Here is a 13,914-nt window from a genome sequence, read left to right on the forward strand (position 1 = left end):
TACTTACTAACCGAGCTAGCTCGAGCCGTACTGGGGAATATTGGCCCTCGGTCGTTTTTGTACGGACCTGGCTGCGCTCGGTCCGTACTGCCACGACCTCGGGCCAATCACATTCCCCAGTACGGCCTCGCGCTCGGTTAGTAAGAAGTTAATACAAGATCTCTTTAGTTTTCGTGGTTACATTTTACATGACTTCTGTACAAATCTTGGCATGTGATATATTTATTTAACTCCTTCAAAAGTTTACACGACTTAAAATAAATACACAATACGTATGGCAAAGTAGTTTACAAGCAGTTCAGGTCATCGAGTGATCGGAGGGAAAGAAGAAAGATAAAGAAGGATGGAGAAGCTCCATTAGTGTTAGAATCCGGTCGGGCCCCTTAAGGACGGTGCCTACTATTGTTACTGCGCATTCGTTCTGCGCAACTCGAGATACTCGGATTTCCAATCGGTGATTCTTACTAATACAGGGATATTTTTGCGCGGTTTAAAATTATGCAGAGAAAGTAGGTCTCAGCAAGTACTATTGGTATCGAAAAAGAAAATTAGGGATAACCATGCATTTTCAGAGATAATTAAGCTTCAAATTGAGAAAGAACGCCATACACGGCTTTGTATTTTAAAGCTTTTTACAAATGTTGTTCATGAATTATCTTTTTCGATTTCAATAACACTTGTTAAAGTCTACCTTTCCTGCATAATCATAAATCGGGGCAAAAGTATCTTTGAATTAGTAGGCACCGTCCTTAAATTATCATGATTCTTTTTAGAACTCGTTAATTTAGAGAAGAAATTCGATAAAAGTTATATTGGTGCAGAAATAACGTACAAGGAAACTCACACAATAACAGCGAACCATACATTTGTGTAGTGCTTTTTTTAAAAAAGGTTTTGGATTGCCTATAGCGATGTTTCTTGTGACGTCACCCTCGGTTATTAATATGCCAACCAGAACCTGATTGGCTGTTGAAACAATGACTTCTTTGGTCTGTGGTTGGCAAATTTGAATATCAAAAGAAATGTGACGTCATTGTTTGTAAACAAGAAATATCGCCATTATGGCAAAAAAGTCGAAGGCAGAATTTTTTCTATTGATACTAAGGTTGGGTTCGTACACTTATTGTGTCTGAAAATTCCAGGACTTTTCCAGAATGTTTAAGGACCTTATATGACAAAATCCACGACCTAGGAAACCTTGATGTACATGGTCAAGAAAATGAAGTGGCTTACTCTCGAAAACAGATTGCAAATAGACAGGTTGTAGCACTATTTTCCACATAAAGTGAGACAATAATTTTATTTTGTTTTATCTAGAAAATATCTAATTTTCCAGGACTTTTCTTGACGTGTCCATTATTTCTCAGGCTTAGTGAATTTTTCAATGCTGAAAACGATACATGACTTCCCAGGTATTACGTGCATGACCCGTAAAAGCCCTCAAAGTTTTGCATTTTGTTTATGATTTCTCTCAATCGAGTTTTTACGATACACTCCACAAAACTACTCCCTTCTGGGTAACAGGATGAGTACCGCAAATGAGTACCAGTTAGCCTGCAAAATCACAGGTTGACTTAACAAGTCAAACATGCTTGCGTTCATCGTCTTCACTTACCTACGCCCCACAATTTTATTAGAGGCAGACAAGTCCTGGTTATCAATTATAAAGAGTCATAATTAAAGCTTTCAAGTATGTCAGTGACCTTAGCGATGGGTCACAGTCAATTCTTCAGCAGGTCGTTTCCCTAAAGTTCCGAAACTTTCGGGCGTATTTCCGTGAGCACGACTCCCCTTTGTATCTTTAAACCGAGGCGGTTTCGAGGCATGGAACTTTTCTATTAGGCTCCATCGAGCAATTAGGCTCTGTTGAAATACCAGCCTTTTTAAATAAGCGAATCGTATTGTCACAATTTGCTTTTCGGGCCCCGGAAAGTTACAGGGACTTTCGAGAAACGGGACCCTGGTGTCAAATCACACGAGATTAGGAGGGAGATTTGATGTGGACAATGGGCGTTCTAGAGAGCCTTTCGACGACTGTTCGAATTATCATCCAGGCCAATTCCAAAAACTCACAGCAGGTTAATACGGATATACCAATCCATAGCCCCAGTTGACCTCCAATGTCAGCCACGAGGTTTACACCCTAAAATTCACAAAACGCGTTGTCAAGATAGACTGACGTTACCATGGATCGATGGTTGTCGAAGGCAATTAGCTTGACTGGGAAGCTAGAGAGCGTACGACATTCACAGAGTGGATGTCAAATAATTTCGTAAGGCCCCGACGATGCACAGTATTATGTATATCATGCTAAACATGTAATTAGGAAAAGGGTAACAAAGTGGTTTTACAATAATTAATTGCTCCATCTGCGTCCCTTACCGGGCTACGACTATTTCAATTCAATTATGACCTTTTCAGTTCGTGAAGGAATGGAATAGTTTAAATTAACTTTCTAATCCAATTAGACACTTCATGGAAGCATTCCATGTAACTGCCATCTTGTCAAGACGGTGGCCACCACAAAATCATCCAAAATACCACTGAACCCCCTCCCCCTCCCATACTCTTTCATTTTCAATATTTTTCCATGGAGACTCATATTGTACAACCGGACAAAAGCAACAAGGCCCAATCTGGTTGGAATTCGCTTTCAAAAACCGGGCAATAATTTTATTCAAGCAGAACTAGTGGAATAAAGATTAAATAAATGACATTATTACAGGCATGCATAAAAATAATAAATACCTCATAGCTGATTCTTTCCGTGACCTTTTGATAATTGAGTTGATCGTAGTAGACGTTGACTTGAAGAAAGTTTTCGCTGATTAATCGGAGAAAAAGTTTTTTTTAAGCTAGATTTTAAAGTAGGTAAGTGTTTCGACCAGAAGGCATGACTTTCCCAATTTGAGTTGGGCAAATAGAGGTCAAAGACAAAATTTCTGAGTGAAGAAGGGAACAAACAAGGGTTGGAGAATCTGGAAAAAAGGCCTTGATAGAAATCATGATTTATCTCGGCCCCCTGGGAATACATGGGGAACAAGGACTTTTATTTGGGAAACCGACTCGAGTCTTTAGTCACAATCATTTCAAGCTTCTTTTATAACAAATGCTTAAGCTTAGTCAACAGCAGCTGGGATCTTTCATTCATGCGTTTTAGCGGGCCTTTGATTTTTGGCCGATCTAGTTGGGTCCTGGTGACTAATGACGTCAAAGAAGTCGATAATGCAATTCCATACGGAATCGTCAGAACATTCACGGCATCCGATTGGTAACCATCGTCCGACATTTCTATAAAGACTTTCCAAAAAGCTCTAGATTTTCAATTCTTACACTTTTACACATTTCTTTCTGAAGTACTTCTTCATTAGTTACCAGGGCCCAACTGGTTCGGCCAAATGTTTTTGCGTATAAATCACACGCCCGCTAAAACTATGAGGGAATTTCTTTTGTAGTAGTACACTCCAGACACTATAGATATTTAAAAGAAAAGTTAAAAAACGGGAAACTGTACCCGCTTACCTTAAGTAGTAGCCGTGTTTTATTTCTGTTGCCAGTCCACTATTATTTTTCACTCGCCTCTCGAGAATATTCTTAAAATTGAGAAAAAAGAAGGAAAGAAAATGGAAAGACAGAAAAATAATAAGCCTCAAAAACAAGAAATAAGTCTCTTAAGTTGAATTGCGCACTGCGGGCAATGAATAAATTCTGGAGGTACGCTGGGATGAGTCCATTAATTGTTTTAAACATTAGTATGGTAATTAGATCATTCCAATTTAATACATTTAAAAGGAAACTGGCACTTGTGTCGTAATTGGACCTGGTAATCGCCCTGGAAGCCCTATTTTGAAGTTTTTGAAGTTTATCACTTAAGAGTTGCAGTAGCCCCAAACGAAGCTACAATAATCAAAGTGGGGTAAGATCAACGCTTGATAGATTTGGAGGGTAGTGCGCTCTGGGATGTATGGTCTTATACGTTTAACGGCACCCATAGCTAAAGATATCTTCTTGCTAAGTTTACCTATATGATTAGACCATGAGAGGTGTTCGCCAATTATCACGCCTGGTGATTGAGCTTCTTTAACTTTAGTGATTAATTTGGCATCAATTTCAATGTTTATCTTATAGTTAGCGAATGAATGTAAACATTTGGTGTGACCCGATAACCATAAATTCGGTCTTCGCAGCATTCACACTCCGTTTGTTGGAAATAAGCCATAGATTAAGACTTCTTTTCTTAACTCTGAATTTAAACCATTCTCAAGATCAGTCAATGTACTGGCAGTAGATGTAGTGTATTATTATTATTATTATTATTATTATTATTATTATTATTATGGAATACCTCATATCCTTCTGATGGCCACTGACCCATTGACAGCGTGGTTCCAAATTGAATCTCCCTTCAAGTAAAAGCAAAATTTAATCACTTGAATAATTCAAGTCTCCATTGCCCACATTCAAGAAATTCTCATGTAAGGACAATAACACAATCTGCCTCGCCTTACCAGTTGCTACTTAAGCTTTGGTACTACATTTATGCTGTGATTTTTTAAAAATCGGATTAACATACCTGCAAGGTGTTGGGCAATGTGCTTCACAGTCGAGCTCTCTAGAGAGAAGCATCAGCTGAATTTTTTCTAAGCATTTAGCTTGAGATAGAAATCAAAGAACGTTAACAGAAATACTGCTGCTGATGATGATGATGATGACGAGGAGGAGGAGGATGATGACGTCGATGATGATGATAATGATGAGGAGGAGGAGGAGAAGGAAGAGGATGATGACGTCGATGATAATGATGATGATGATGATGAGGAGGAGGAGGAGAAGGAAGAGGATGATGACGTCGATGATGATGATAATGATGATGATGAGGAGGAGGAGGAGAAGGAAGAGGATGATGACGTCGATGATGATGATAATGATGATGATGAGGAGGAGGAGGAGAAGGAAGAGGATGATGACGTCGATGATGATGATAATGATGATGATGAGGAGGAGGAGGAGAAGGAAGACGATGATGACGTCGATGATGATGATGATGATGATGATGATGAGGAGAAGGAGGAGGATGATCACGTGATGATGATGATGACGATGATGAGGAGAAGGATGAGGATGATGACGTCGATGATGATGACGATGATGAGGAGGAGAAGGAGGAAGAGGAGCACGATAATGATGATGACGACGACGACGATAATACAGAACTTAACCAAGGGCGACGACTACGTCTACGACAACACCACAAAACAATAGGTTTCATGAACCAAAAACAGTTGCTCTGCACGCTCTGTACACTCACTGTTCTTATCATGACAATAAAGTCTGCTACGAGTCTAGTGGCCCATCAGGCCGGCGCTTATCTCCGGTTACTGTAGCATGAAGCGACTAGGAGTATTTCTGCTCCCCCCTGGATGGGATGCTAGTCCATCGCATGGTTACCCCCAGCATTTCGCAGGTACCCATTTATACACCTGGGTGGAGAGAGGCACTGAAAGAAAAAAGTGTCTTGCCCAAGGACACAACACGACGTCCCCGACCAGGATCCGAATCCGAATCCGGACCACTCGATCCGGAGTCGAGCGCACTAACCATGACGCCACCGCGAAGGAAGTTACATTTCTACATAACCCTTTCATATCCGTCTTCTTCATCCTTACTTAAGTTCTCTAATTATGATGATGATGGTGGTGTTGTCGATGAAGGCGAAGATGATGATGTTGACAATGATGGTGATGACGATGGCAAAGATGACAATGACGCCGACTAAGGCAATTACGGTGACGATGCATTAAACTAGTTTAAATTGTTTCATTTGTTCATAATTTTATTTGAAGGTTCTTTTAAAGATCGTTTCAGCAAAGTTGAAACATACCCGTAGTTTGATCTCGTGAATTGCAAATTTCAGCATCTGAATTTGGAAACTGGCTCCCAGCGCATCCACACTCTGCGATCTGCTTCTCCGCATGACAAGTGTTCAGACAAGCCTGACGACATCAATAAAAAAAATTGAATGTGTGAGGCCTGTAGGCACAAACTGGAGTCCAGCGACCTTCTCCCGCTTCCATCAGGGAACTTGGTACCACTTAGTCATGTGACTAGGTCGATGCAGCATGCATTAATTGTCCCTTTCGAGGACAACAGAAGAAAAGGAAGCCCGGGTTTGATGAGATAGCAAGGGTGGATTGTCAAATGAAGCAATCACTGACTACTGGATAAATCTAATTGATTGATTGATTATTTGTTTACAAACTAATTAGTGACTGACTGACTGACTGGCTAAATGAATGAAAACAAAAGATGAATGAATGAATGAATGAATGATTAACTAAGGAATGAATGAAGGCAGTAATATCTTTGAGTTTCAATTCTTCGTGTTCCAACATTGCCTGACAAATGTAGTAACTATAGAAAATTGACAAATTTGAAACCTATGGAAGCTTTCTGTGTTTCTGAATACCTGTCTTGAATAGGAGGCATTAAACTTCTTGGTGTAGAAACTGTTGTGTTCCAAGTCGCTCTCAGAGACGCAGCTTCCGTTGCCAAATGGATCAGCTCTCTCGATGAGGGTCTAAATGTTTAAATCAACAATCAACACATCATTTAAAATAATTAGGGAAAATACACATCTCAGAATGACTCAGTATGGATTGCTAACAGACTTAGCCCCTTTAGAGTCAATCGAAACTTTCACAGTCACGCAAGTGAGGTAAAAAGCCAAGGAGAGAATGAAAGATCGAGATGAGTGTGAATATCTTCCCTCTGCCCAATTTTCTGGTCGGACGGTTGGCTTTCGACATGCGCACATACTTAAATGACAACTCCGCATAGAGGTAGCTTTTCAGGGTCTATGAAACACAACCAGCGCCAAACGACTTACTAGAACGACAAAAACAATTATTACTGAGATCCCAACTGGCTGGAGGCATACCAGTTGGCTATTCACAAGTGCAGCAGAGAAGTTGACGAGGGACTACTAGAATCAAATTTAACGAGTGGTCAGAACGGGTCTTAATCAGGAATCTCCAGATCTCAACGCACGCGCCCTAACCACTGGGCCACACTGCCTCCTCTTAAAGACGGTGCCTGATATTGTTATTGCGCATACGTTCTGTGCATCTCGAGATGGGTGGTGCTTATCAATACAGGGATATTTTATGCGCGGTTCAAAACTGTACGGAGAAAGCAGAACTTACAAGTGCTCTTGGTATCCAAAAAGAATATTGGGGGTAACCACACATTTTTCATCGATAATTAAGCTTCAATTTGGAAAAGAACGCCACACATTGCTTTGTATTTTAAAGCTTTTTTCAAATATTGTTGATTAATTATCTTCGAAAAATGCGTGTTTACCCCCAATTTTCTTTTTGGATTTCAGTAACACTTGTTAAGATCTGCTTTTCCCACCTATTCAGTAAACTGCACAAAAATACCTTTGAATTAGTAGCACCGTCCTTAAACCGTGTATGAAAGGGCCAACGAAGTCCCAAAATACCTCCTCTTTATGCTAAGACAGTCCATTCTTACCCTTCTTATTGCAAACGATGTGGACACGCTTGGAAGAACACTGTATCCTTCATTATAAGGGAATGGTATCTGACCTTGATCGTGAATTATTACCCTCGCACCCGCAGTATGACTTATCTCTGCTACATACTGCGACTGTTCTACGAAAAGGTTTAGTTTCAGACCTGCAGCAATTAAGAACGAAACAAAAATTTTAGATATTTTTGATGAACAACAATTCATATTTATTCCAAGAATTTAATTGCAAGCACAAAAGCATTCGATCTCGTGGTTCCGCGATACGAAACGGTACTACATATTTGACATTAAATTAACAGCCAGGACCGCTTTCCTCGAAGTAAGCACGATCAGCTGTAGCCATTGGTTAAGTGAAAAGGACAGGAACTTTAATTAAGTGTCTAATCCTCTACCGCTGGAGCACTAATTGGGGACTCTGTAAATTGAAATTAGCAAATTAACGTAAATCAAAGAAGGTAGCATGAAATGCTTGAGCAATCATGTTATCTAACGTTTAGTTATTACGAAACAAGCTTCAAACAACCCGGGCCAGGTTCAGTCTTTACACAAACAAACTTCATTTTTAAAATTAAAAAAACAAATTTGAGGTGCGGCAAACTTATCCACAATTTGGTCGAAAAGAAAACGTAGATACATATACAGGACCTAGTGCAACAAAACATCTAGAGGGTCCACTGACCCGGTCGCAATCTCCGATTCTGAAAATAAAGAGCCGTTGCTCTTCGCCTTCTTCACCTACCACTTCAGAAACGAGCTGAAACGCATTGCACTTTTCCCATGTCTTTCTCTTCCAAATTTAAGAAAACCAAGGGAAGCTTAGCCCCAGATTCTCCTTCAGTGCCACGAATTAATCACCGATTTTAGGGGATTAATTTTCACAGAAACGTATTCTTTTAAGAATATTACGTACCTCCAGTAGGTCCAGTGATGTGCGACTCAAGAACCTTTTGAGGTTTGCCATCGTCATTTATTCCACCATTAAATGTATAGCAGTTACCATGGCGATAGTCCCAAAGATGACGCCAAAATCTTGAATAATTTCTAAAAAGAAACAAAAATGATATGGAGCATGAGGAATTTACAACGTCACTGATATTCTTTTGAACATCGCGTTGAAGTCGGAAAGGTTGTCATGTTGACTGACTAAGTGATTCACAATCGTTATCAGCTCCTAGCGCGGTTTTCAATTGAGTGTCAAAAATAATCAGCGAATTTCTCGCGCCACTTTTTCAACAAATCAGAAGTGAAACCAAAACCAACCGTGGCTCGCGCGGGCACATTTTCCCGCGCTTTGTGTCGGCTACGTGTTTTTACTTCGAGTTTTGATTGGTTTACTGGATTGTCTCCGTCCTTTTTGAATGGCCAAAGTAGTTATTTTGGTTTTGGTTTTACGACACTCGATTGAAACTCGCTTTAACCCTTGGACTCGTACAATGATTATGTACGAGAGTGAGATTTTCCCAAATTGACCTAGTCCCCATCAGCGTCAGAAAAGGACGGTCTGTTTTTAAACCACGTTTTTCTGGAAAATAAAGAATCGACCGAATCGGCTAACTCAATTTTGAACTTTTTTCAAACCTTTTGGGAATTAAACGTTTTGTTCCAGGTATTGCCATATTCATTTAGATGTGAATGCCACATGACAATGCAAATACAATACTACGCAAAGCATCTTAAGCCCGGGAGATTTTAATTCTCTATTTTCGAATTCCCCATAATACACTTTGTTTACCCCCCAATTTTGCATAAACTATTGTTTTCAAATGCTCTTGGGGACACTGCATATTCCCAAGAGCATTTGAAAACAATGGTTTATGCAAAATTTGGGGGGCAAACAAAGTGTACTATGGGGAATTCGAAAATAGAGAATTGGGTACAACATTAAGTTAGGCGATTTGGTTCATTGATTTATTTTCCCGCAAAACGTGCTTTTATCAGTATAGAACCTGATACTAGATTCTTACTCTTGTGTAATGGACTCTTTAGAATACCCATATCTTGCAGTATTCACCCATTCGCCATGCAATAACACACAAATACCAGGGACCCGTTTCTCCATTTGTGGAACTATAATCTCCTTAGAAGAATATTGTAGCCTTTCTTAAAACATTAATGGACGTTACCTGCAGTCATATCCTCTGTAAGAGCATTCAAACACTAAATCTTGAAACTGATGTCCCATGTAAAATATGGTAGAATCGTTTTGCAGAGCCAGCTCAGCTCGGATAGCCTCCTCGATTTCAAACTCTATGGCTTTTTGTTGCCCATCGAGCCCATCAAAGTCAAAGCCCTCATCATTATCCTCATCGCCAACGGTGTCAACATCAACATCATCATCCTCATCGATATCGACACCTTCCACGTCGCTAGCAAAGGAAGTGGTCGGCGCAACTACAGAGGAATTCATTGGGATGTAGGTAGGACTATCTGTCTGAATTCCATTCTCAGTACCAGTTGGTATGGCGGTGCTATCATCCTGCGGGGTGCCATCAGTGGTGAAAGCGTTCGTTACTACGTCGGTATTGGGATCATTTGCGGTATCATCCTGTGTCTTTGACGACGTTCCACCGCTGTACGAAGCAACAGTTACTCCACCTGCAGTAGGTACATCAGTAGATATAATTGGAGAAAACTGTCCTGAAGAACTATCCTCTGACTCAGATTCTATCGATTCTAACAGAGATACAAAAAAAAAAAAAAAAAAAAATTAACTAACTACCAACTCAATCAAACATGGTTTGTCGTGTTAAGAAAGCGCTGGCCCTCTGGATGATTATACTCAAAGTGACGGTAGGTTACTTACTGAGGGTGGTTTACTGTAAAAAGTTTTAATGATCTTCCAAGACAGATGATGTTTAGAAAAAGTCAGCATTTAAAAGCTACGCGTTTATTAAGCATTGCATTCTTGGAACGAAAAGGGGAAAACCAAGAAACCTTGTTGGGTGATGAGGAATACTATCTCGTGTAATTGTCAGGGGGTGTCTAGCTATAAAAACGGCCAAAGGTTCCTTTGTCGATCTCCAGCAATAAATACAGTAGAAAATGTTTGAGTAAGCATGACCGCATACAGCTGCGGACATGAGTGGTAGAGAATATAAAGTGATCTATGAATTATTCTCCGTCGTTTTGTTCCAACATCCCGTCTGGTTTATCAGCATAAAATGTGTGGTCCATTGCCTTGAAAAATGCCATTATATTCTCACTGAAACAAATGCAGCCTTACTATGAAACGGTTGTTAATTTTGACTCGCTCTATATCTTACAACCTGAAACAGTAATTAATCAGTTTATCTTCTTCAATGGTCTATCGTTCAAATAATTTCCATGTCAATATTAACTATGAGCTAAAAACCATTTTTGAAGAAACTTCATGAACTACATTATCTCACTTAATCCGTGTTTTGAAGAACAACATTTTAGTGAAATTAAGTGCCCAAGTTTTGTAACTTCTGTCACGTAGACACCAAAATAGTTGTGGCCACACTGAATGAGCAAGATGTAAAAAGAGCACGAACTATAGAACAATCTGTTCTGCATCGCATAAGCTTATCTTACCACCAAGGACGTCTGCCACGATATTTCTTATAAAGTCCTTGGGAAGTTTGTCATAACGGACCATGTTTAAATTGCATAGTGTCACTGCTGGGAAGCGAACATTCTAGAAAAGAGAAGAACAACTTGTATAAGTCAAAAACGTACAAGAACTATTAACTGATATGCTACAGCCATGCATATTCAGCAGTATCAACTTCTTGTTTGAAAAGGTAAATTCGATGAGAGTCACACTGACGTTTCACGTTTCATTCGTTCTTCAGTTGCCTCTTTCCGGCGGCAGATGACTAAGTTACCTTATCAACCCAGTTAACGGGATACCGGATTTGAACACTTCCCTTTCCACCACTGAATGCTGCAACCCAATTTCTTGACAAACTTAGCCGTCTTGGCTTACAGTTTTTGCTTACGTCTCACTCACTTTGGCCGAGTGATTTGAAGCAGGGTCAGTCACCGAAACAATATTATACTAACCTAATGGTTTGAAAGTAAAGTTAATCTCCGGTTAGTGCAGATATTGCCTCGAACAAATCGGCCAAAGTTTTGGTTTAATAAAGCCACCTGGCCACCGAGTGAGTTCAAATCTAGCCATATTTCAAGTTCTCATAAATGAACATCTTTTTACTGCGGATTTGCTTATATCAAAAAGCTTTTTAGTATTTTCAGAGTCTAAAATTAGTGTTTGTTTGTACATCACAATGTCTTGTCATCAGCCAAAAAAATCTGTTCCATTTTATTTAAGCACGTTTCTCCTGAGAAATTCTATCACGCCCTCTGACAACAACTGCAAGCTGCCAAATCACAGCGGGGTCTCAGCCGGCATGATTTCCATAATCTGATTTATCGACGGTTCTCTGCTGAGTCACAGTTTCCGAAAACAAAGGCCTCTATCACAAAAATACTGAGATGGATCAATAACATAGTTGCACGAAGGTAAACATCGAATTCAGCTGGGGGGCTTCAAAGGGTTGTGAGGAAGAAGTGAAATTTGGTCAAATTGAACTGGAGAACAGCGAAACAATGGACAAACCGTTATTTTCTGAGGGTTTAAAAGCAGGGATAAAGATCAAAATTAACAACGGAAACAAGCACGAGCTTATTTTCTAATGAAATATGGAACACCCCCCCTGTAAGGGCTTCAATCCGAGTTGGGCGATACATTTTGGCATTTTGCTAAAAGGATATCGTCAGCATAATAACATTTCATTGTATGAGGTAAGTGAGGCTTTTTTGTTATTTTTCAAAGAGTGCTGTAAATAAAATTCAGTGTAGCAGTGGTTCCTAAGTCACAATTCCACGATACGGATAACTAGCAACAACACTGAAGAAATCTAGCTGGATCCTGTTTTACAATGAAATTTAAAATTGGTAAAAGGCCCTGAGAGCACACTGTTTTATAAATAGGGGCCATTTTACAGCATTAGCGTAAAAAGAACGGCCTAAAATGAGTCATGCCCAATCCGCAAGACATCCATACAAAACGAACGCACATTGACAAACATCACTTAGGGCCTGAATTAGGAATACTTAATTGCACTTTCCCGAAGTCCTGATGCCTATGAATCCTCTTGGCTCACTAAGTGGATGATTTCAGTTTAAAATACGTAAACCATCGACAATTTGCCCTGGTCTTACGCCACACAAAGAACACCTTGGTTTTGCCATTCTTACACAAAGCATACCTTGGTTTTGTTATACTTACAAATAAAAGCATACCTTAGTTTTGTCATACTTACACTTTCGTGGTGGACATTAACGACGGTCGCTACCGGTCGACTTAGATAAATAAGAAATAGGTTATACATTTGTATTACAAACATGGTTAAAGCCCCAATACAAAACAGACTCCACGAGACTCGACGAAACACACTCTGACTCTCAGCCAGTCTGCCAAGTCCATGAGCCGTTGTGTACCCACAAAACTGAGTGATGACTTCTTTGATCGAGCGTTTTGGGTCGACCGCCATCTTCTTCGAGTTAGCTTCTTCGTCTTGTGATGTCATGTTGTTAGTTGGCTAACGGTAAAATACTGGAAATGGATTCAAAGTCATTATCAAACTGATAATTCCATTGTAAATAATTAAAAATCCGAGCTAACGCAAAGTAGTCATAATTGATGATATCCTGAAAATTTTTACACCGCCCCATGGTCGGCCCCACAAAAAGCCAAAAGGAAGCTCATTGACGATTGACAAAATTGAACTTACGAAAGCGCCACACTAAAAACGAACGGCCGAATAAAACCTCTAGTTAGATCCTTTAGTTACAGAATGAAAGAAAGTTAAAACAACGTCGTCTTCAGACCGGCTAATTTCTAAATAATTCATGACGCTAAACATGGGGTTAGCTGGTTGATTAAGTTCTTAACTAATAACATTTTATCTTTTGCCATAATTTTGGGATAATTTCTTCAGTCACATTAGTAGAAACTGAAAATAAGATCTCATTTATTATATAAACACCAATGAAATACCAAATGAGCTTTCGCGCGAAAACATATCTTAACACATGAAAAGATCACTGTTGCTATGGTTACAAAAATCGCGCCTTTCGATGCCTTTCGTGGAATGATTAAGTATATCACTGGTGGTTCGCTGCGCTCGCTCGTGAAATATGAAGAGAAAATTCGTATCTCCGCGCGGCCATGTAATACCCTCTATGTCCGTTTTTCGGTGTTGCTATGTTAATTATTTTTTGACTTTCCTCACCTTCCATCAACACGAAAAAAAAGTAAGGGTAATTAAAATTTATTATGGTTGCTTAATAGGCGATGATAATTTGAATGAATCGAAGTTGGAGCAATTTAATTAG

The 13,914-nt window shown here is 39.6% G+C and overlaps 1 protein-coding gene across 1 annotated transcript; it reads right to left on the reverse strand.

Annotated features, from left to right (window-relative positions):
• Positions 1–388: 388 nt before the first annotated feature.
• LOC137983669 (amiloride-sensitive sodium channel subunit alpha-like) lies at positions 389–13,099 on the reverse strand. The gene is made up of 12 exons (XM_068830827.1): positions 12,840–13,099; positions 11,107–11,209; positions 9,675–10,224; positions 8,462–8,592; positions 7,534–7,697; positions 6,467–6,577; positions 5,882–5,993; positions 4,574–4,652; positions 4,346–4,403; positions 3,523–3,593; positions 2,749–2,824; positions 389–2,143 (listed from the first exon to the last, which is right to left on the reverse strand). Exons 1-12 carry the CDS (start codon positions 13,068–13,070, stop codon positions 1,982–1,984), a joined length of 1,848 nt encoding a protein of 615 aa, XP_068686928.1. The 5' UTR covers positions 13,071–13,099; the 3' UTR covers positions 389–1,981.
• Between the last annotated feature and the right edge of the window lie 815 nt (positions 13,100–13,914).

The sequence above is a fragment of the Montipora foliosa genome, chromosome 13 (genome assembly GCF_036669935.1).
Source record: "Montipora foliosa isolate CH-2021 chromosome 13, ASM3666993v2, whole genome shotgun sequence".
Taxonomy (NCBI): Eukaryota; Metazoa; Cnidaria; class Anthozoa; order Scleractinia; family Acroporidae; genus Montipora; species Montipora foliosa.

Coding starts and splice junctions, on each gene's coding strand:
- LOC137983669 (XM_068830827.1), bottom strand. CDS start 13,070: ATGGCGGTCGACCCAAAACGCTCGATCAAAGAAGTCATCACTCAGTTT. Junction 7,698..8,461: donor CATCACTGGACCTACTGGAG/GTACGTAATATT, acceptor TAATTGCTGCAG/GTCTGAAACTAAACCTTTTC. Junction 2,825..3,522: donor AAACACGGCTACTACTTAAG/GTAAGCGGGTAC, acceptor CCGATTAATCAG/CGAAAACTTTCTTCAAGTCA.